The sequence below is a fragment of the Trypanosoma rangeli genome, assembly GCF_003719475.1.
Source record: "Trypanosoma rangeli strain AM80 chromosome Unknown Tra_15.4_contig_00027, whole genome shotgun sequence".
NCBI classification, from domain to species: Eukaryota; Euglenozoa; class Kinetoplastea; order Trypanosomatida; family Trypanosomatidae; genus Trypanosoma; species Trypanosoma rangeli.
The window spans coordinates 22,497-43,898 of NW_021705770.1; the positions used below are offsets into that span (position 1 = coordinate 22,497).

At 52.6% G+C, this 21,402-nt stretch overlaps 12 protein-coding genes and 2 pseudogenes across 12 annotated transcripts, besides 13 other annotated features; all 14 read right to left on the reverse strand.

The window, feature by feature from the left end:
- The first annotated feature begins 38 nt into the window (after positions 1-38).
- Positions 39-66: a microsatellite.
- A 149-nt stretch (positions 67-215) lies between these two features.
- TraAM80_01350 (2,4-dienoyl-coa reductase-like protein) lies at positions 216-842 on the reverse strand (the record flags this gene model as incomplete). Its single annotated transcript, XM_029378400.1, has 1 exon — positions 216-842. One exon carries the CDS (start codon positions 840-842, stop codon positions 216-218), a length of 627 nt encoding a protein of 208 aa, XP_029241784.1.
- Positions 842-1,642, reverse strand: TraAM80_01351 (2,4-dienoyl-coa reductase-like protein; the record flags this gene model as incomplete). The annotated part of the gene is made up of 1 exon (XM_029378401.1): positions 842-1,642. The coding sequence occupies one exon, from the start codon at positions 1,640-1,642 to the stop codon at positions 842-844; it is 801 nt and encodes a 266-aa protein (XP_029241785.1).
- Positions 1,643-1,907: 265 nt separating this feature from the next.
- Positions 1,908-2,384, reverse strand: TraAM80_01352 (2,4-dienoyl-coa reductase-like protein; the record flags this gene model as incomplete). The annotated part of the gene is made up of 1 exon (XM_029378402.1): positions 1,908-2,384. One exon carries the CDS (start codon positions 2,382-2,384, stop codon positions 1,908-1,910), a length of 477 nt encoding a protein of 158 aa, XP_029241786.1.
- A 170-nt stretch (positions 2,385-2,554) lies between these two features.
- Positions 2,555-2,579: a microsatellite.
- An 89-nt stretch (positions 2,580-2,668) lies between these two features.
- Positions 2,669-2,691: a microsatellite.
- Positions 2,692-2,799: 108 nt separating this feature from the next.
- On the reverse strand, positions 2,800-3,924 carry TraAM80_01353 (uncharacterized protein; the record flags this gene model as incomplete). The annotated part of the gene is made up of 1 exon (XM_029378403.1): positions 2,800-3,924. One exon carries the CDS (start codon positions 3,922-3,924, stop codon positions 2,800-2,802), a length of 1,125 nt encoding a protein of 374 aa, XP_029241787.1.
- Positions 3,925-4,477: 553 nt separating this feature from the next.
- Positions 4,478-4,494: a microsatellite.
- Positions 4,495-4,587: 93 nt separating this feature from the next.
- TraAM80_01354 (peptidyl-tRNA hydrolase, PTH2 family) lies at positions 4,588-5,193 on the reverse strand (the record flags this gene model as incomplete). The annotated part of the gene is made up of 1 exon (XM_029378404.1): positions 4,588-5,193. The coding sequence occupies one exon, from the start codon at positions 5,191-5,193 to the stop codon at positions 4,588-4,590; it is 606 nt and encodes a 201-aa protein (XP_029241788.1).
- Positions 5,194-5,459: 266 nt separating this feature from the next.
- Positions 5,460-5,481: a microsatellite.
- A 518-nt stretch (positions 5,482-5,999) lies between these two features.
- Positions 6,000-6,036: a microsatellite.
- A 230-nt stretch (positions 6,037-6,266) lies between these two features.
- On the reverse strand, positions 6,267-8,621 carry TraAM80_01355 (putative protein phosphatase; the record flags this gene model as incomplete). The annotated part of the gene is made up of 1 exon (XM_029378405.1): positions 6,267-8,621. The coding sequence occupies one exon, from the start codon at positions 8,619-8,621 to the stop codon at positions 6,267-6,269; it is 2,355 nt and encodes a 784-aa protein (XP_029241789.1).
- Positions 8,622-8,798: 177 nt separating this feature from the next.
- TraAM80_01356 (hypothetical protein) lies at positions 8,799-9,091 on the reverse strand (annotated as a pseudogene).
- A 120-nt stretch (positions 9,092-9,211) lies between these two features.
- Positions 9,212-10,309, reverse strand: TraAM80_01357 (uncharacterized protein; the record flags this gene model as incomplete). The annotated part of the gene is made up of 1 exon (XM_029378406.1): positions 9,212-10,309. The coding sequence occupies one exon, from the start codon at positions 10,307-10,309 to the stop codon at positions 9,212-9,214; it is 1,098 nt and encodes a 365-aa protein (XP_029241790.1).
- A 32-nt stretch (positions 10,310-10,341) lies between these two features.
- Positions 10,342-10,359: a microsatellite.
- A 153-nt stretch (positions 10,360-10,512) lies between these two features.
- TraAM80_01358 (hypothetical protein) lies at positions 10,513-10,703 on the reverse strand (annotated as a pseudogene).
- A 61-nt stretch (positions 10,704-10,764) lies between these two features.
- TraAM80_01359 (uncharacterized protein) lies at positions 10,765-14,433 on the reverse strand (the record flags this gene model as incomplete). Its single annotated transcript, XM_029378407.1, has 1 exon — positions 10,765-14,433. One exon carries the CDS (start codon positions 14,431-14,433, stop codon positions 10,765-10,767), a length of 3,669 nt encoding a protein of 1,222 aa, XP_029241791.1.
- A 653-nt stretch (positions 14,434-15,086) lies between these two features.
- TraAM80_01360 (uncharacterized protein) lies at positions 15,087-15,896 on the reverse strand (the record flags this gene model as incomplete). The annotated part of the gene is made up of 1 exon (XM_029378408.1): positions 15,087-15,896. The coding sequence occupies one exon, from the start codon at positions 15,894-15,896 to the stop codon at positions 15,087-15,089; it is 810 nt and encodes a 269-aa protein (XP_029241792.1).
- Positions 15,897-16,286: 390 nt separating this feature from the next.
- Positions 16,287-16,340: a sequence feature (A-rich).
- Positions 16,341-16,458: 118 nt separating this feature from the next.
- Positions 16,459-16,484: a microsatellite.
- Positions 16,485-16,585: 101 nt separating this feature from the next.
- On the reverse strand, positions 16,586-17,752 carry TraAM80_01361 (acyl-CoA dehydrogenase; the record flags this gene model as incomplete). The annotated part of the gene is made up of 1 exon (XM_029378409.1): positions 16,586-17,752. The coding sequence occupies one exon, from the start codon at positions 17,750-17,752 to the stop codon at positions 16,586-16,588; it is 1,167 nt and encodes a 388-aa protein (XP_029241793.1).
- Positions 17,753-18,190: 438 nt separating this feature from the next.
- On the reverse strand, positions 18,191-19,012 carry TraAM80_01362 (uncharacterized protein; the record flags this gene model as incomplete). The annotated part of the gene is made up of 1 exon (XM_029378410.1): positions 18,191-19,012. One exon carries the CDS (start codon positions 19,010-19,012, stop codon positions 18,191-18,193), a length of 822 nt encoding a protein of 273 aa, XP_029241794.1.
- A 232-nt stretch (positions 19,013-19,244) lies between these two features.
- Positions 19,245-19,281: a sequence feature (A-rich).
- A 241-nt stretch (positions 19,282-19,522) lies between these two features.
- Positions 19,523-19,555: a microsatellite.
- A 152-nt stretch (positions 19,556-19,707) lies between these two features.
- On the reverse strand, positions 19,708-20,985 carry TraAM80_01363 (putative arginine N-methyltransferase, type III; the record flags this gene model as incomplete). Its single annotated transcript, XM_029378411.1, has 1 exon — positions 19,708-20,985. One exon carries the CDS (start codon positions 20,983-20,985, stop codon positions 19,708-19,710), a length of 1,278 nt encoding a protein of 425 aa, XP_029241795.1.
- Positions 20,986-21,009: 24 nt separating this feature from the next.
- Positions 21,010-21,051: a sequence feature (A-rich).
- A 158-nt stretch (positions 21,052-21,209) lies between these two features.
- Positions 21,210-21,239: a microsatellite.
- The last annotated feature ends 163 nt before the right edge of the window (positions 21,240-21,402 follow it).

Here is a 21,402-nt window from a genome sequence, read left to right on the forward strand (position 1 = left end):
AAGTCACAGTAGCATACATTATTTTTCTTTTCATCCCTTCTTTGTCTCTCTCTCTCTCTCTCTCTCGCCTTTCGTCACGGCAGACAGGTGGTAAAGGCCGCGATGCCATGGCCGCACTGTGGAGCTGCAACTGTAGTAGCAGAGGGAAGAAGGGAGAAGTGGGACTTCCGTGCACTCCCAATCACAACAACAACGAACGACCACGCTCGCTGGTGTCAAATCTTGTATCCAATCTCGTATCCCTCGTGCACAGCCTGCAGCATGTCCTGCTCGCCGTGGTCCTCGTCCGTGTAATTATCGCAGCATGACCCCGCTCTGTAAATTCTGAAGTCCTTCATTTCCCCGCGTTCCTTTGCACCGTCCTTCATTAACTCGTAGATCCATGTGCCGACGGAAATATTAGGGAGCATGCCGTAGGCCCACACAATGGTGTCACACTCCACGAAGTACTTTCGGGAATCGGGAGCCAACAAGGAAACGTGCACAGCACTCTTATCGATGTTTTCCAACAACCCGTGCTTAATGATAGTGCCGCCGTGGTTACGGATCCATAACTTCTGCGTCCACCCCTTCCCACGCGAGAGGTCGGCGTCCTTGTCTGCCTTGTTGAAGAGAACAACGTCGCAGCTGTTGCGGGGGGCTCGCTCCGCCGCATTAGAGTCAAGTGTACCCTCGTCAAGGTTAATGCCCCACTCATCGCAGTAGGCCTCCACGCCTCGAGAAAGCCGCGGGTCATGCAGCAGGTACGATGCCACGTCATTAGAGATGGCGCCGTTGCCAACAATCACAACTCTGCGCCCGACCTTCATGCTGCCGTTGAGTATCTTCTCAAACGGCACCATTATAGGGCACTCGGAGGTGTCCAGGGATTTGGTGTGAGGTGAACGGGCGCGGCACACTTCCACAGCAAAGCACCAACGTGTGAAAAACACTGATGATTCCGCGCCATATCCTCCCGCGTAAACTCGGCTCCAAGACGAACATTGATCGACGACTGACGCAGTTGTCGGGTCCAGTACTCCAGCACCTCCTGGTAGGGCTCCTTCCCTGGTACCACCTTGGCCAGGTTCAGCTGACCGCCAATAAAGTTGGATTTCTCAAAGAGCGTCACATCGTGTCCACGGCGCCAGAGTGTCAGCGCACACGTGACACCAGTCGCACCTGCGCCAATGACTGCCACGCTCTTTTTGTACGGCGTTGGGCGCCAACGCCGCTCAAGTTCGTACCCACTAGTAGGATTAAGCGCACAGGTGATACGCTGATGCTTGTAGAGGCGATTCACACAGTGGTTGCAGGCAATACATGGAATGATAGCCTCCTCGTGACCCTCTTCTGCTTTTCGAGTCATTTGCGGGTCCGCCAACAGTGGCCGCGCCACCCCGACTAAATCGCACACACCCGCACGCAGGAGACACCCTGTTACTGCGATGGAATGCACACGGTGCGTGGCCACAACGGGAAGATTGAGACCACAAGAACGTAGGTGTTGCCGCACCTTCTGCACATATCTCGCAAAGGCTGCCTGTGGGACGTATGACGCCACTGTCTGCGCAGGCGAGTCATGCATACTGATACTCGTGTTCATTACATGCACCCCACCAAACCGCGCAAGCGCCTCCGCAGCCATCAACGTCTCTGTCATGGCTGTCTCCCCCACCCCACCCCACCCCCACCTTCAGATCATGCACGCAAAGCCTAACAGATACATGAAACTTTTCCGGTTCCACTAATGACTGCCGAACGGCGTCTAACACCCGCAGCGTCACCTCCAACCTGCCTTCAAGGGAACTGTTGTGGTTGTTCTTACGATCGTTCACGGTCTTTGAGGGAAAGTTATGCAACAGACCACTGTCGCTTACGGGGATTTCAATACCATCAAACCCAGCAGCCTCCGCCAGCCGCGCAAATCATGCGTGCTCTGAGACAATATATTCCACCAGAATCCCCGGCACACGCCATGGGCGGGCAGTTCTAAACGGCTGTACCGCAGATGGTACTGAGGTGGCGGAGACAAACCATCGACGCCGCGCGGCACGTCCAGAATGAAATGCCTGGGCAAGAATGGCGCCGCCTTCGAGGTGCACGGCGTGCATGACGAGCGAAAAAGCCTTTGCCGCGTCGTACATCCCGAGCGCCATACTGTCCATACGCCACTTTCCCAGCCGGGAAATACCTAGGCCGCCACGTACGATAAGTTTCACACCGTGTCGCGCACGCTCTGCGTAAAAAGTTCCCATAGCATCCATATGTTCATCACTCCATACAGTAAGCTCCTGTTCCATGTTCAGATACATGGGCAACATGAAAAATCGGTTAGGAAGCTCCAAGCACCTCTTTGCCCCGATGCATATGGGCGAAAAGAGAGGAGATACTCCCTCTGCCATTCGTTAATCGCATTTTTCTTTTTATTGTCGTCGTCGTTGTTGGCGGATGCCTTGAGGTAATATGTGCGTGTAGTTGTCTTTTTCCCTGTCGCCCGCGGTGGGGATCAACTTGAGGTGGCAAATTCAAAACCCCACGTCACACAGAATGTATTGATTTAAAAAAAAACAATACACACACACACACACACACACACAGAACAGAGGGGGAATGCAGAGCAGTGAAACAGAAGCACTGGAGGCATAACAGTGAAAACTGTAAAGAAACAAACAAACAAAAATGTGGAATATATATATATATATATGTATACAGCGAAACACATAAACATGAACCAACCAACCACGCGAGAAAAGCAATCGAGATGACGCACTCCAAGTAACGTGTAGGTAGGTGGTTAGCGCATGTGTGCTCTGCCCTTCAGTGATCAGAGAGCTCGGTAGGGAACGGCAACGCAGATATGGTCTGCACAACAACTTGTGATTCTCTTCCCAATGAAGTTGCCATGACGTTTGAATTGGGCCACGCATTCAGCGTATTTCTCAGTCGTTGCAAGCGTGCCGCACAAGTCATGTTCGCAGGGTTTACCTCAATAGGCTCCGGTACCATCGTTGAAAACGGCATGCTGGGCTGGGAATAAGGCACGCTAAGCGACTGAAGCTGTTCCATGGCATTTCCCGCATTACTTGAGTTTGCGCCCTGGTGGGCCTTTGGCGCTAATGCGTCTGTGGGAATACTTGGAATCACGAGCGCAGCCAGTTCTTCATCCGTGAGCTTAGGCAGCTGCGCGATAAGTTGGTCCGATATCAAGCCTGGAGGCTGCATCTCAGCGGGGGTTACACTCTTGGGCTCCAGACGATAGAGCGCCACATCCACGTGCGAGTCCCGCAGTAAACCTTTGGAGCGGACCAACACGTTGACGGTCGCCGAGGCCACGACCCCGATGACGCGTCGCCACCCGCACTGGCACGGAATCACCTTCTCTAGTCGCTGCTGCTGTCCCCGTTGCGGGACAATGTCGATTGTCACGCCAAGCTCAGGCGCCGCCACGCTGTAAGCATCTAAATTCTTCACAACAAAAAGGTATGAGCCATCGCTCAGCTTTTCCTCGCGAAGGAATGGCGCACTATGCTTGATGGAGAACTGGGCACCGCTAAGCACAAACAACGGGGACCCCAAGACAAACTCCCCGCTCATCAAGTTTTGATTCATTTGGTCAAGTGGGAGCAGAATGTTGTCCTCCTTCCTTCGCACCAGTTCGCAGCGGTCCATGTAGGCCCTCATTTTTCCCTCACACATCTCAATAAGTTTCTCCTCCTTTGGGTCATTCTTGCTCAAGGCGGTGCGACGCACGTAGTTGATAATCTCCACCCCGCGCAGGTAGTCCTGGTAGACGGTGCCGTACGCCTGAACGAGGCGAGAAAGCTCATGACGGTACTTGTTGCTCGAGCAAATACGGGCCTGGCTGCGGTCCACCTCGTACTCCCGGGCCTCTGTGCGGCGTAGGAGGTCGAGACCCTCTGCGAGAAGAAGCTTTTGCGTCATTCAATAAATCAAATTAATGCAAATGCCAAGAATTGCAATAATGCTAATAATGTGTATGGATGCAGTCACAGTATACTAGAGCGGAGGAAGTCCCTCACCTTTCCCGCCTTCTCTTTCCTCCCCCTTGTTCTATCACTCCTGTGTGTTTCAGAGGCCCTCCCTGGTATATCTAAACCCGGTTAAATCGTGCGTTAAGGGTACAGTGCACCTTTGATTGCGGGGTGATATCCGTATGCACATAGCCATAGGCCGCAATAAAAGAAGCAAGTGAGGACAAGAGGAGAAAAACAAGACGTCCAAGCCTGCCCCCCTTAAGCAACTTACAGGTATCAGCTAATTCACAAGAGGCAAACGTGTGAGGGACATGCAAGCACTCCGTAGCTTTATTGCCGTGTCCAGCTTTATAAATTACCCTCATTGTCTCCTTTCATGCCGCGCAAAAACACTCTAGAAAAACGTAGGTACATATACGCGTGCGATGTGATTAACATCCCCTCACCCATCCCACCCCTCCTCCGCTCCCTTTACCTTGCATTCTAACCTTGTCTTGCCAACACACACACACACACAGATTTAAATACCCAGCTCCGATGGCTTCCTTTATCCCTTCGATTGCCTGTATCCAATCCTTTGTGTCATGCACGACAATCGGAGCCGAGGAATTCACAGCAATTTGAAGCAACCCGTGACACGATCAACAAGTTTGACAGGTGCCGGGCCAACCGCCAAAACTGTTTTGCTCCCAGGCGCAATCTGCGTCCGCCCCGCGTCGCGTACCACGGTGTGTGGCAGCCCCACCTGTTTTGCCTCACGACACGCTTCCATCAGTTTCTCTTCGCTACTGCACTGCAGCACAATCTTTGTGCTGCCAGAAAACATCCAGGCGTCGTACCACTCAACCCACTCATCCCAATGGGTAGTAGTCTCATCCTCATCCAGACCCTCAGCAGCAACAGTTTTCGAAGTCGGTATGGCCGTGCCCTTCTGCTGACGGCGGCGTTCCACCTTCTCCGTCACCGCCACTGCCGCGTGGGCACACTGCGCCGCAATCTTCCCTGTGCCCATCCTCAAATCCTTCCGCACCACTAGCGTCATTTTTAGCGGCTCATTACGGTGAGCCAATAAGGCGCGCGCCTGCCGCCCCTTTACACGAAATAGACCCGAGGGCCAGCGGCTGCTGTACCCAACGCTACGCATGCACAGGAAGGTCAGAACGACACCGGTACTAAAGGAAACAAAAAAAGAAACCGCGTCAAGCATCAGTTCCATCCGTCACTACTGGCACTCCTTCACTTCGCCTCTCGCTGTGAGACCACAAAAGCAGCGCTACTCTTTACGTCCGGTGGGAGTGTCCTCGTCTCCTCTTTTTTGGCCCCTCGTCCCCTTCACACCTTTGGAGGCGGAGCAGCCAACACGCGGGGTAAAAAATTAGACGAGCAGCTGGTCGTCCACCCAGCCAACAACTCAGAGTCCGCCCCTCGTGTGCTATGCAACTAAGCGAGAAAGCGAAAAGAGCAAAAGAAGTAAAATGCTTCAAAAAAGAAAAGAAAAAAAAAAGGATAATCAGCATGCTCGAAAAGCCACTAATCCCCAACACCCACAAGTTCCCTTCGTTGTTGGTATCTTTTGGCGTAAACCCCCGCACATCATTGTTATTATGCAGTCAAATTAGTGACTTCTCGTGCCGGTGCCGTCCACAGATCCATGCTGACAGAGCCCACAGGAAGAGCACTACGATCAAAAAAAAAAATGCATTCACGGCGTCGCTCTCTCTCTCACGTTCCCCCTTCCCTTTTCTCTGTTTGTCTGCATTAATGACAGTCATAATAATTTGCGTGGCGGGAATCCGTATTGGTCACTCCCCCTTTTTTAGATTTTATAATTAAAACAAAGTTATTTCAAAAAGTGTAAGTGTAATTGCCTCCACCATTTCACACGTTCGTCCATTTATATGGTTGGCAATGTACTTTGGGTAACAAACAAGCATTGTTCATTTCATTACCACTAAAGCCACCTCCTACTAGATCCCGTGTTTGCTGTACATATATTTCTGACGGCATTTACTGTTGTTGTTGTTGTTTGTTTGTTTGTTTGTTTTTTTGTTTGTTTGTTGTTGTTATCGTCATATTCGTTCTGTCACGTAAATGGGTGATCTCAGCGTTAGGGGTGTGGGTGTGTCATCCTCCTCACAACATTTCTCCGTGGCTTTGGTAAGTTGCAATGCAGCTTTTAAAAAAGTAAAACGCACAGAAAAAGACAAAAAAACAAAAAAAAACAAGAAAAAATGAGGGGGAAAAATCGATAAAAACACAACAAAATAAAAGAGAGAACACGCTCCCCCTTCACTCTTCACGACGGAAAAGCATAAGGAACAACGTCACATTGTCAGCACTGTGCAAACGGTGCACCACGTGGTCAGCCAAACTGTTTGCCACCGCCTGCAGCACACGCCGTGGTCCTACGCAACTGCGCGATGTGCCGCAAAAACCATCCTTTTCCCCCCACCGGCTAATGGCGCACTGCGGCGGCGGGGTGGAGTAACTTGACGGGGCATCGTCATCCTGCTTGCTCCGAACCCCCGCATCTGAGAAAACTCGTGCCGGCAGAAGAGGACTTTTCGACTCTGTGACTTCTGAAGCGCTGCCAAAGCAAGAGGGCGGTGGCGTGTGCTCCACGGTGCGCGGGAACTCCAAGAACCTACTTGAGCTGCTAATCGCGGTGGGGCAGCCTGCGGCTGTGGGCAAGAGCAGTTGCGGCTGTGAGAAGTTGCTCTCGCATAGGAGACCCGACTTGAGGAGGCGTGTGCGCACAAACTCAACGACCCCCTCCGTGTCCATGCAATCCCACACCCCATCCGAGGCGAGTACAAGAAACTCGTCTCCTTTCAATTCCACCTCATACACATCTGCCACATTGCTCACGACGTTATTTATTAAGAAATGGCCGGTCTCCACACAATCTTGCCCCACGTCACCATCTTTCAGCTGCAACGACGTTGTTTGTAAGCTCCTGGCAAATGAACCCAACGAAAATTGTGGTGAGTCTTCCGAAACACTACCAAATGTCCCGCCCCTACTTCCGCTGTTGCGGCTGCACGAAGCTGCGTTGCCTTGATGCAGAGGTGTCGTGGCATCTACAAGAGGTGGTGTTTTACCGTCCTGCCGAAAAATACGTGTACCACAGAAACCCGGCTGCGCTAACCATTGTTCTGGAGGTAGCTTGTAGACAAAATCCCCCAGCGACCGTGTCACCTCCAGTGCGCCATCAACGCGATCCCACTCAATGCTGCCACCGCATCGCTCCACACGCGCCTTCTCGGAAGGATAAGTCGAGACACGGTGATCGTGTGTGCTTACAAGCACGCAACCATCCGATACGCGGGCCAGCACGGCGCGGCTGTCACCAAGGTTCGCAAGGGAAAGGTAACACGGGACAGGACCATCAGGTGACTTTGGTGTACCGTGATAAAACGCAGCAATACCCGCAGTGGTGCCTGAGCGACCTCGTTGATTAGGTGGTGTTGTATCATACAACGTCCGGTCAAGGTGAACGAGTGATTGCACCAGTGCATTGCTGAGGAAGCGCTGTGGGGGTATATCACTCCCAGGTGAGGCCATCTTTGGATGCGCATCAGTGTCACCACCTACAGCAGTACGACTAACTCTTGTAGTTGTTGTTGCCACTTCACACAAGCTAAGTGTCGGTGGTGCCCTGTGGAGGGCCTCGTTAACGTGCTCGAGGTAGTAGAGAGAGGCCAAGTTGGAAAGGCGGTCCCCATTGTGCCCGTCAAATACGCCGTAGAGGGAGTAAGTCGATGAATAATACGATTGTAGCCCTTCACGTGCGACGCAGTCCGACGGAAAATTCACCCGCTCATGAATACAGACTGCATCCTCCTGTGAATTTCGGTGCCCATTCAACATTGTGTGTGCTACGTCCACGACAAGTCTCTTTGGCCACTGCATGCTCCGTGTCAGACTCAGCGAGCGTGGACCACCTGCGGCGGTGGTGGTGGGGGCAGCAGCAGCAGCATCGGAGGTGGGCAGCAGAAGCGGAAGTTGTATGCCGCCATCACCGAAGGAGCTCGAAAAGGAAGGCCGGCTCCGCGATGGTGTGCCCACAGCCACGCGTGAAATCGTGGCCGCAGATGACAGTGGCATACAGCTTCGCATGCACGAACTCTCCGTCTTTCTGCGGAGCATGGCGTCTTCCGTCGTTGTTTCCTTGTCCGTGATGCAGCCAGCAGTCATCCCGTTGTCAAAGCTGCGTTGAAAGGACAACGACACAGTCTCACTCGGGTAGCGTTTAAACGAAGAGGTGTTGGTGCCAACAGTATGACTACTCGTGAGCACGTCAAAGGCCAGTTGTGGGGGCTGCGGAGAAAGCGGTGTCTTGTAGCTTAGCAAGTCCTCAAGAGAGCTGCTACTGGTCCCAAAACGTTTCAGCGGTGAACTTCGACTGTCGCGTGGCACACTGACAGTCGGCAAATGGATAGGACTGAATGAAACTTTTGGTAAAGAAACGCAATCGTTCAAGCAGACAAGACCGTTTTGCAGCCAAGACGAATCTCCCTCCTCTTCTTGTGCTTGCGCCTGCACTGGTTGTTGCATTTTTAGTGGTGAGACTGTCCCTCGCTGCCGAAGAAACAAAGTGTCTGAATGCAATGTGGTACGAGTTGATAGCTGATCACTCTGCATTGGTGAGTAACGAATGCACTCCGGCGAGACCTGCCCCTTCAGTTTTTTTTTTCTTCTATTTATCAGTGCCTGTGTCCGTGTTGTTGCCCTCGCCAGGGTGCCTTCTGCTTGTTTGCTTCCTTCGGTCGCTGTGTGGTGGATGGATGTTGCCCCCGCCCGCTTTGGCACTGCCGCCCCAATCCACTAATCGCACCGCACCAGACGGAAGGATGCAGCCCCCGCAAAATAATAATAATAATAATAATAACACGCACAAAACGTGACTCTTGTGAGCTGCCTTTCTTTAAGTTGCCTTTTGCTTGTTGTTTCTGCGTGTTGGTTTCCTTAACCTGCTCCAAGGGTGCGCGCGCCACAGAGAACAAAGAGCGGAAGACAAAAAAAAAAAAAGAGGGGGGGAGGGGGGTCAGAGGCACGACAAAAGGCGTTTTACCAGCAAACTCCCTCCACAGCGGCCTTCTCGCACCCGTCATTTGTTCAGCCACCGCAGTTTCCTCTTCCGTTCCGGCGGGGACAAAACGGACCACTTAGCACCCCACCCCTCCCTTGCTTTTACCTTGTGTCTTCTTCAGGGCGCCGTGCGAGTCGCAAGTTTAGTCTCCTTGCTGTCTCTGCATTAACGGCAGAAGCAGCTCTTCCACTACAAAAGACAAAGCCTCCACGGAGTCCGTGGTCGCAAAGACACGTCCTGAGCGGTACAATATCGTCTCCACCTTCAGCTGCGGCTTTGCCACCAACGGACACGCCTCAGTTACCGCATCAGCAGCAGGAAGCGCTGTATGGAGAGCCTGCGCGGCGGTGGAAGATGTCACAAATGATGATGGTGGTGTCATGAGCGCGACCACGTCTTCTCCCACAGAAGATGCCAAAGACAACGCCTCCGGTGCCCTCGCTTCAGACTCACAGCGCGAACGTTTTTGCCTACTGCCCTCTTTCTCGCCTCCACTCCTGCTCATGTCGTGATCCGAGACTTTTTCCGGGTTGTGCCCCACCGCCACAAAGACGCTTCCCAACGGCATAACAGACATAAGTTCGCTTCCAAGGAAGAACGCGTCCGCGTCACGGTCATCAAGGCTTCTGCCGACAGCCGGGCCCAACTCACGCCTCAACTGCGGTGGAGGAAGCTGCCTGAAGTGGCACACAATGCGAAGTGTGTGCCGGTGGCGCAGAGCTGTCACAGAGCTTTCTTTAAGGCAATGCCACCACTGCATTACGTGTGGCCCGTCACCATCTCCGCCGCGCGTGGCGGCAGCGGTGGAATATGCTATGCGCTCACGCAGCCATGCTGCTGCGCCCTCCGATGTGTCCACACCTGTTCCATTCGGCAGTGACGGGGCGGGAGAGAGAAAGACCTGAAGCAACGCAATGCTCTTCGTGCCAGTTCGCCTTGGAAGCGGTGCAAGGCGCCGAAGGACGTAGGTGTGCACAAAATCCGCAATCGCCAAAGCTGCCTCAATGGAGCCGCTGGACGCAACACGCACCACGCCGCTTGCAAGAACAGAGGCTACCACACCGCTGCAGACGGTGTCATTAACACGCAGCAGTGGGAAGCGCAGAAGACATCCAGTGGGCTCCGAGGCGGCGTTGCGTAGCAACTCGGCGTTCCATGCGCGGTGGAAAAAGTCTAGAAGATCAATGGGACCGTCACTAAGCTGAATGATAATAAACACAGCACCGATGCGGCCCTCCATGCACTTTTAAAATGTGTTAGGGCATTAAACGCATATATATATATATATATTGCATACGTCGATGTAGGTGGAGAGCAAAAAGCGAAGAGACAGAAGAATGACGCTTGAAGTGATAGGCTGCAGCAGCGCCAAACAACAAGTGTGACAATGGGCTAACGCAGTCACGCGTCTTTCCTCCTGTCATCCCCAGCAGCATCATCGTCACTGAAGGCTCGTCCTTCGTACGCAAGTAAAAGCCAAAACAAAGAACCTTTTTTTTCCTTTCAAAGGAAAAAATAAACCCAACCACACCCAACGTCTACTTTTGTTTTTACTTTTTTCCTTTGCAAAGACCTACTTCCTTTTCTGCCAACACCTGCGCACGCACAGCAGCGGCGAGAGTGGAGACGTACATGTTCAACGTGGGCATGTGCAAATCTGTGTATGAGAAAAGAAACAAAAAAAAACATTTCATACTACAGATCCAGCTCCCTGCGTAGCTCTTCGAGCTTCTTCATGTACTCCTGCTCTCTTGCCTCTTTGGCCGCCTCAATAGCCACGTTGATGCGGCTGCGCGTCAGGTGACGACGACGAACTTTGGCCAAACCAGCGTTATCGGAGGCGCTCCACTGAAACGTCCCTCGCGCCTCCTCCTCACGCTTGGGCCACCGCGTGGCGTACATCCACTCCCCCACGTGCCACGATTGCAGTTCCTTGCGAACGAGTTTACTCCCACCCACCCGCGATGAATGATCATCCGTCATTTCACTCGCCCAGCGCCAACCCACTGAGAACCGCCGTGCAGCATCCACCACCGTGGGGGACACCAGTGTCAGCGGAGTACGAATTGTGGCGGTGGAATTGAGCGATACGATGTCGATCACATCCCCGTTTTCGTCGTCGAACGGGAAGGTGGGGTGCGGCGCCCACCGCCTCAGTCCATTTTTGGACACCACCCGCTCCTGATTCTCGTACACCAGTACCGTTTCCACCTCATTAAACTTCTTTATGTCATCCTCAAAGGATGCCTTAAGGTCCGCCAGCTCAAAGCGGCAACGGTCATCCTCCTGCATGTCTAACAGCCGCTGCGGCACAGCAAGGCTGGAGAAGTACTCCGCGAAGTTGAAGATCCCGCCATTGTCATGCAGCTGCTGCCGCCGCCACTGGGCGTCACGAAACGCCCGCATAAAACCCGCAGAGTGGTCACCTCGCGTAAATTCGCTCAAAGTCACGCAATCACGAAGACTACCATAGCGCGTGTGTTGCGATGTAGAAACGCCAAGTGTGGTGTCGCGTGTTTTCTCTGCCTCTACAATCTCAAGACCCTCATGTATAAATTGCAGATAGAGATCATCATGTGCATCACTCCATTCATACACAATGGTGTTGCGCTCCAATGGCTCTTCCATTGTAGTGAGCCGTTTCAGCATACCCGCATACTCTGCACATACACCTCCCCTTTGCCAATATGTCTTCATCCCACTCCAGTGCTGGGTATTCAGCAGCTTGCGCCACTCTTCTTCAATGTAGGCTCTCCGCATATCATCCTCATTGCCTGAAGTTTGGTCATTCTCCTGCACCATCGACCTCGCATCATTGCGGCGTTTCTTCTTCCATGAGGTTGGGCTACCGTCGCCGCCGATGTGGACATTCATAACATTCCGTGAATTTGACAACATCCTCCCTCCTTCTTCCTCTCCACCCGTTGACGCCGGTGTCTCAAGTTGCTGCTGCTGCTGAGGCTGTGGCTGTGATGTTACTGCTTGAGGTGAAGGTGGTAATGGGGTTGGCGACAAAGGCGGGAGTGACTCCTCATCAGCCCCAACCTCCCCTGCAAGGACCCACATGGCAGACATCAACGGGCGTGCTATCTTTAGATCAAGCAACTGACTCGCACTGAGTGCAGCCTCCATCCATCCACTTGAAGCGACCGGTGACGTCTTCTGTAACTTTTGGATCGTTGCCATCTCCGTAGACTTCGCTGTGGCGTCACCAGGCGCCACGGTTCTTACAAACGGCAAGTAAATAGAGTGGATATCGTCACATCCTCCCATGAAAAAGAGCAACTCATTGCTATGCGGCACAAACAGCAGTATACGTGTGGGGGGGATGACAGTGTCTTGGTTTGAATTGGTCTTCACCCCAAGAGTCCCTGGCGCCGTCAGCATCATGAGCACTGTGTAGTCATGATTAGGGTCCATGAACATCTGCGAGAAAGATGTACGCGGCAGCGGCACCGTGTCTGCGATGGTGGACCCCAGCAGCTTCGGTTGTGGCTTCGTTTGAGACGGTGCCACCTCTTTCGCTTCCTCCACGTCGCTCAGCCACGTCTCTAGTGAGTCTCGCCCATCCACCACAGGCACAGAAGCGGACGGGTCGTGCTGATGTAAAGGCGCGCTGCGGCCCACTGGTCGTGGCTCTTTCCCCAGCAAGAGAATGACATCATCATCAGTGAGGGCAGCAATGCAGAACCACGAGGTGTTGACGTCCTGCACTAGAATCTGTCGACCAAGCGGTACCACACGCAGGAAATGCTCATTCACCGTTCGTGCCCCCTTCCCACTCCCGCCCTTGTCATGGTACACGCGGTGCAGATGCAGAAGGCTTCCTGTACAACCGCTCAAACTCCAAAAACGAAGCCGCGGACGGCCAATCGTGAAGCTCGGCGGTAGCTCCTCACAAAACGGAATGCGCAACATTGCAACACCAATATCGCATACATCTTCTGGTGCCCCTTCTCGCAGAATAGGGGTCTCGCTAAGCACAACTGCTCGTGGCGAATAAAGCCACCAACGGAAGCGAAGATGCGAAACATGCATTTCCGCCTGTCCCTCCACACCATGAGCGTGTGAAGAAATGTACAGGCTCATGACAAAAGTCCCAGGCACGGCGGATACATTGCAACAATGCTTGCAATACACCTGGCAAGGGCCAAGCAAAGCGATATTTGTGGCCAGGCCGGCATCGAGACGGTATGCTCGCAGTGAGAAAGCGCTAAAAGTTTCCCCACCAGCGCCACCACTATAGGTGCTTCTTGAGGTCTGCAATGTTAATGCAGTGTTGCATTTATTGGGGCAAGGCAGTGGAACATCGTGGTGGCCCGCACCACTGCACGTGTCACCACCATCGGTGCCGTTGATACTGTTATCGTTTCCTTTATTATCACTACTACTGATATTATTATTATTGTTGGCGTTTTCCTTGCAAGGGATGGCCTCCGGTGATTCGTTGTCCTCTGGCATGTTAGCTGTGAGTGCTTCGCTGGCGGGTGTGGCCCCAACCGTAGGGGTCGTCGTGGGCACAGTCAGCTTCACCGCACGATCCTTCTCGATGTCAAAGATTACCACCTCGCCCACTTCGTCCACGCTCACCACAAGTGGCTGGTAACGTCTGCTGCCCGAGTTCGGTCCCACCGCGACAAGGGCAAAATGGAGCGCCACCACCCGGTTCTTTGCGTGTAACTCGTGATGCAGCAGAAAATGAGCGGCAGTGCTTAGCACACAAACGCTGAAGCGTGTACGATCGCTACCAGATGCAACAGCCAGGTATCGATTCCATCTCAGCGGGAGGACGCGTTCTCGGCTAAATGCCGACTCTGCACCGACACAAAGATACGCATCCCGCAGCTGGAAGCTGTCACGACTCTCAACAACGTCCCATATCCCAGTCCGCACGTCGGTAGCACAATTATCACCGCTGTTAGTATTACGGCTGCCAGTATTTTTGTCGCCGTCAAGTCTGCCACCATCGCCGCGTCTGCTGTCCGCCACGTCCAAGGCGGTGAGGTAACGCTGACGGTATATGCGTATACCGTTGCGATGCGCCGTCACGAGCATCCCCCCCGCAATACACACGGACCGCACGCGACGGTTTGGAAAGGGGTCAAGCAAAATCGTCGTCGGGCGCCGCAGGTTCGGAAACATAGGGACATGATCTGCATAGTTCTTCCGAGTAGCCGGACGGCGCTTGCTCTCCCGCTCAGAAGACATGCCTCGGCGAGACCGCCGCGAACCCGACCGTCGACCGCTGGATGACGCCGACAAGGAACGGGACGAGGACTTACCCCTGACGCTTTCGCTGCTGGTCGTGGACTCTGTGTCTGTGTCTTGTGGCGGTGGGACAGAAAAGGGCGATTCCGATTGCATTGTTCATCACAGCCTTGTTACAACACGCCGGAGAAGTCTACAAGAAGACAATCGCAACACCCAAAACACGCTCCTTGTCCTTCCACCCCCACCCACCCCCCAGTAAACGGTTTCCCCACGCACACAGAGTATCGCCGTAAAATGTGCGTCTGTAAAATAAAGTGGCAACTGTAAACTTTGTTATTTCCTTCACCCTCTTGGAGATATAGTTATGGGCACACTCTATGCAGGTGCGTGCATGCATGCATGCAATCGTCGGAGAAAAGACGGAGAGAAAATGGTGTGCTTGCCCTTATCGTGTATCGTTCGCACGTGTTGAGAGGTGAGGAGTGGAGAGGCGTCCAGAGTCTCTTCTTGTGCCACCCGCAGAGATCTCCGCCCCCACCCCGCACAATCCCCGCACCTCATGTGCAGGACAGAGCTAAGAATACTGAACCCCCAGAAGTCAAAGATACACAAGAACACCAAAAATACTTTACACATAGAAAAACCATAAATAAATAACAAAAAAAAACGGTGAAGAAATAAAAACAAAGTAACAAATCCATTCATGCGTTTCATGTTACTGCTGCGCCCCTGTTTTGTTTTGTTTTTTCCCCCTTCCAGCTGGTTCACTGTGACGCTCACCACTCGACCGTCATGGTCTGCGCCGCCTACGAGGCCTGTTTTGCGGGAGCTCTATATGGAAGAAGGGCAGCAACATCGGCGTAGCGAGAGTGGGCAAGGATGGCGTCAAACTTGCGAAGAATCCCATCAGCATCGTCATCGCCGGTGTCAACCTCATCCCTCTTCCCACGAGGCCGGGACTGCCCAGCCGTAGGAAGGGCAACAGTGGTGGCCAGCGGAAGCGGAGCCGGAGTCCCGCCAAGGGCAACCGCCCTGTCCGTCGCCGCCAGTGTGGATTGGGAGGGCGAGGGCGGGTGTGTGGCGCCGTGCGACCCCCTCGCCAACAGTTCGTCACTCTGCAGCGGCAGTGGTGGGGGTGGCACATCCCCACCCACACTACCTGGCTGCAAGAAAACGCCGCCACCGCGCTTCGCTAACTTCCCCGAGTAACGCTGCTTCAGCTGCTGGATTAGGCTCATTTCCCCTGCCTTCCCGCCTCTCACTCCCTTTTCCACCTTGTGTCTCAGCACAATGGACTCTAATTCCACAATACGTGTCGGGTCATATTTCAGCAACAAATGGTGTACGCACTGTCGCAGTGCGATATCATCCTTCGTCAAGTATGTGGCGTACAACTGTTTAGCCTCGTCAGGTTTTGGTTCTGGCCCCAGCACGGCGCTGTAGTACCGCAGCGCACGCTCGCCGTCATTATTGTAGTCTTGTAGGATGTCATCAACATCCTTCAACCGAAGCGGGGCGTGCGTGCCAAATACCGCAAGCAGTCTCTGGCGCGGTGTCAACTGCGGCTCCGCGGGCACATCCCCTTTGGGAAAAGAACAACAGCAGCAGTTACCCATGCCCACTTGCGCACCACCACGTATTTGTGCGCAACACTGCTATTCTACGCACCCACTTCCCTCCACTTGTCCCTTGGAGCCTCTTCCCGCGCAAGTCGGTTAAGGACGAGCCACAGCAAAATCATGGAAAAAGCAAAAAAAAAAAAAGAGCAATGGCATGCGTAGAACGCAGAAAGTGAGGGCAGGAACGTGCACCCATTCAAGAGGTATTAAAAAAAAAAAGAGGCACTCGCAGCACCATGACGTCTAGCGATGCACGGTCGGCGAGAATGCATACATGTCCTCGGCACGGTCACAATCACTGGGGCAGCAGTAGTTTGCCTGCTGGCTTTTTATTTTCCGCCGCTGCCTCGCGGGGGGGGAGCGGAAAAAGACGGGATGGAATTGCGTAACACAAAAACAAAATCCAAAACTCAAAAACAAAAAGGAAAGACAGAAATAAAACAAGTACACAAACGCATGCACGCCTCACCCCACACGTGCAGCTCGCTTCTTCAAGAAACGCATATGCGCCCAAGTACGCAAATATGCGCAACATGTGTGATTTCTCACCCGCACGTAGTCTCTTTCTCTCTCTCTCTCTCTTTCCACCCCGTTTTTTTTTTTTTTTAGCAGAAGGAAAAAAAGGAGGAAAAGATATAAAACAATGCTCATTTCCTGCCTAGCACATGGCGGCTGATCACAAGCCACTAAATTTGACTCGTTTCCTCGTAAATGGAGATGATCTTTGCGTCCCTGTACAACTTCTCCACGGGGTACCCCGTGTTGAAGCCGTTTTCACCGAATATCCGCACCGCGTTCGCAACACACTTCTCGCAGTAATCAGAAGCAAGCATCTTTGCGGATGACGCATAGAAGGTGTTTCCGCTACCCTGGTCAACCTCCCAGGCGGCGCGGTAGACCAACAAGCGTATCGCCTCTAGCCCGGCTGCCATGTCTGCCAGCATAAACGCAACGGATTGATGCTCTGAAACATGTTTTCCCATCAATTTGTATTGATTCGAATAATCCTGGGCCTCCTCCATCGCACGCCGACCAACACCCACCGCACTGATTGACACCAGTGGACGGGTAAAGTCAAATGCACGCATGGCAATCTTAAGGCCGTCGCCAGGCCTCCCAAGCAAGTTCGCTGCAGGAATAACAACATCCTCAAATAAAATCGCACGTGTGTCACAGCAGCGTTGGCCCATGTTAGTCTCCTTTTTCCCAGGTGTGATTCCCGGGCTGTTCGCATCCAACACAAAGCCAACAAAGCCTTCATCCGAGTTGGCGAGCAAAAAATACCAGTTCGCCACGCCACCGTTGGTAATCCACATTTTTTGCCCATTGACCACATAGGCATCGCCCTTCTTCCTGGCAAAGGTCTTGATTCCCGCTGCATCGGGGCCTGTCACTGGTTCTTTGACGCAACAGGCCGCTTTCAACGGCTCTTCTAACATGCGCCCAAGGAAGCTTTTCTTTTGAGCGTCGTTACCAGCAATAATAAGAGGCGCCTCGGCGAGGCTGTTTGACTCGAATGTGGTGGAAACGCCGGAGCAGCCCCATGCAAGCTCCTCCTGTACTAAAACGCCCTCCACACAGGAGGCGCCAAGCCCACCGTACCCCCGGGGAATATGCATGTTTACAAGCCCAAGTCCCCAGGCCTCCTTGAAGAGTTCATTAGGGAATTCCATAGCCCGATCCAGATCGGCAGCGGCTGGAGCTATTTTCTCCTTTGCAAAGCGTCGAGCGAGGTCCCGCACTTCCGTTTGCTGCTCGGAAAGCTCAAAGCAGATGCCAAAGCCAGAGGCATTCGCAGTCGAAAGACACTGCGCAGTACGCCGCATAAGCGTGTGAGACACGCGACAAAACATGACCTCTTCTTGTTTATTCGTTGGGCTCACAAAGTTGCTTATCCTTTTTTGTTCTGACGTAACTGCCGCGACAGACCGTACAGCCCTGTGTTGCGACGTGTGCGGAGGGTGAGAGTGATGAGCAAGCAACGAGGTAAAGACGGTGGGCAGAGAACAAGGAACAAATCAGTACAACAAACAAAACGCAGGAAACCTCTTCATTGTATGGTATGCGTACAGACAAGCACGAGGCAAAAACGTGCGGAAACGCAAATGGAGTGAAAGTGAGCAAAAATAAAAATAAAACAGAACATATTTTGCTTGTCAGCGTTGTTTTCTGCGCATTGTGCACGTGCATTGACACACTTTTCTTCTTTTCCCCTCACTCTCTTTGGTTTATGGTATTGCATTCCCCCCTCATAGAGAATCCCCTGGGCATCCATGTGTTTTTCATGCTGCTTACGAGGCCAAGTAGTACTCGTCACCTATGGTCCACAGCTGAATCGCCCGCACAGACGTTTCCGGTTCACCACCTTCCAAACTCACCTTATGTGGGCAATCCGCACCAGCAGTGGCATGACAACCACCGTTTAGATTTTCACTAAGCAGCAGCAGTGACTCCTTGAGGTCAAACGTCGGGCAAAAAGTGCTGCAGGACACACTCGTTAAGTCCTCGTGAAGAAAAATTGCGGGGCCCTTACCACCGCCACCAACAGCGATGGTGCCATTGTCGTAACGCATAAAGTAGTGATTCGCGACATTTTCAGGGGGTTTGAAAATGCGCAAAGCACCGCCTGATGAGGCCAAGGCAGAGGAGGCCGGCACGCAGAAAAGAAAGCTTTCTTCGGTTCCAACATATCGCTTGTTTGAAGCCTGCGGGATGCAAGAAATGTAAGCTCCCAGTAATATACTCCCATCACTCCCTGCAGAAATTATTAAGATCGCGGGCCGTTCTTTGCCCCGTGCACTTTTAAGCTCCTCAGCGCAACTGTTCTGCAGCGCTAAACGAGAAAAGCCGTGAAGGCCGCTGCAAAATAAAAGACGCCAGCATCTGCTTTGAAACCGCGCGGGTATGTGCCGCTGCAGCGTGAGAAACTGCGTACTCGTGATAAGGATGCTTGGCGTCATGGCTGTGTCACGCTTCAGGTAGACATCCGGAGGCACCTCCTCCAGTACCGCACTCACGTCAAACTGGGGCGTTGGAGGCTCTTGAGGCCCCTCCGCACCCCGCGCATCAGTATAATGCGAAAACGAGAGAAGCCGTGTGTACGCGTTGCCCATTGAATAAAATTCTACTCCAAACAAGGCCCCCTACCAGCACAGTCGTGGCTAACTACGCCGACGTATACCTTTCTTTTTCCTTCTTATCAATCCCTTTCAGTACCTACTATGCAGGCACACATGCATATACAATCTATTCAGAGAGCAGAGAACCAAAACCAAATAATAATAGTGGCAGCACTCATCAGTTGTAATAATAGCAGCGAAGGCAAAAAAGCAACGTGTGTGCGTGAGAGAGAGAGAGAGAAAAGAAAAAAAAAAAAGAGAAACGCGGAGACGGAGATGGTCCACCATCAGAGCAACCATCACAGACATATGCATGGGTGTATGCGTGCACGCACGGCGACACATGCAGATTGTTGTTAAGATGTTTAGCACGTCTCGCAAGCCTCAAGGCATCACAATATTAGTCCTGTATAAAATAAATGGAGAGTACGGAGGCGGGGATGAGAAAATAATAATAAAAAAGGGAGGTGAGTGATCACAAAAGTAACGCTCCAATAAAAACCGTTTTTTTCTTTTTTGTTGTTGTTGTTGTTTTTGGACCAGGCCACGTAAAAGGGGCACAACACAGCAGGAAGAGGAGGAGACAACAACGACTAAGAGAAGGTACTGCACAGATACATGCCACTTCAAAACGACCGCAATGTTGCATCACTCAAATCAATCACGCACACATGCCTCTTGTGTGTAAATTACTCTACTTTTACTGTCCCTTCCTTTTCGCCTTCACCCTCACTTACTCTTTCCCCCTTAGTGTCCTCCTTCGCATCATTATCTGCCGATATCGCCTCTAATACCGCTGGTGGTGGCGGTGCAGTGGGGCAGAAATGGATATGAAACGTTACGCGATCCGGGGGAAAGTGACACTTAAATTTTAGTTTCTTGCCCTCTGTGAACACTACCGGCGTAGGAAGTGGGCCGTTAGCAGCGTCCAGTAGCTGAAGTGCCTGACCCCACTGCATGTCGCGTGGGAAGTTGTTAAGCGTGTCAGCCGGGTCTGTCGACATGACGAGGTCACCATCAAACACCTTCCAGTAGAACAGCATTGCGTGTGCCGTCCCGCTGCTGGTTGCCTTGACGCCGAGATCCATTTTTTTGGGGATATCACGGCGGGCTGCCGTCGCAAAGTCCACGGAGAAAAGGGCAATCGGTTCACTCAGACGACGAAAAGGGATGCTGCTCATGCGAAAGCCGTATTGTTTCGCAAACACGATGCTGACGGTGTCCTGAAGTGCCGTCATGTGGCTCAAGTCCAGTCCCTTCCAACCCGACACGGCACACACATCGCCTAATGTGCTGCATTCGATCGGAACTGCGTACTGTGTTCCGTGTTGTGGAATAATTTTTGTCGTCGGCTTCGCCAGCCGCTCCCGTGCATCAGCAATGTAGTCGAGGGCCGACTCCCCTAGCAGCAATGTGCCAAAAATTTCTGATACCAGAACATCAGGCCGGTCCGGCAGATGGCGTAGCGTAAGCTCTGTACTCAGCATGTGCAAAATGGTCACTTTTTTCTCCAGCTTGTTCGCACGAACGTTGGCGCGTGCCAAGCTTGCCATCTCCGCGCTCCCCTCCACGGCCACAACCCACTTGGCCCCGAGCTGTGCGGCCATCAGCGACAACAGCCCCGAGCCCGCGCCAATCTCCAATACACCTGTTTCAGGTGTCACGTGACGTTTTAAGAGTTCATAGTAGAATTCATTGCGGGGTTTGTCGTTCATCATGGCATAGTGGAAGTCGTTCACCGCCTCCACAAGTGACGTCGGCGCGCGTCGCAGACGTTCTGGTACGGGAACACTTTGATGAAAGCGATACACAAAGGCATCCAAGCCGCACCCAGGTGGTGTGTGGGCAGTGGCAGGGGCAGTGCCAGGGGGAAGGAACCCAATATCCTGCCGCGGTGCAGTCCCCTTTCGTGCAGTGGGCGGAGGCTTGTGGCCATTCGAAATGTTTTTCCGCTGTTTAGCAGGCATTTTTTATGTCCGTGGTATTAAAGCAAAACAAAAAAAAGCAAAAGCAAAAAAAGCAAAAGCAAGAACGCCTAAATGTGATCCGCTTCGTGTACAACTTCGTTTGCGTGTTACGCAAATTCTTCTTCTTACTTCGATCCTTCCCGAGCTCAGTAACTCTCGCTTGTAATGGTTGCCTCTGCTGTGCTTGCTGAACGCGGCAGTGTTAATTGCGATTACCTTATTAAATATATATATATATATATATATATATATATCTTTACGTGCTTCGATGGGCTTCAGTCTCCGCCCTCGTGTCTACGGCCGTTCACCTCACGCACCGCTTTCCCTCAGAGGCTCCTGCGGCCAGGAAGTCACCCTTCGTTAACGTAAAAAAAAAGGAGAAAGTGGGGGAAAAAAGTGGGGTTTCAGGAGACAAAC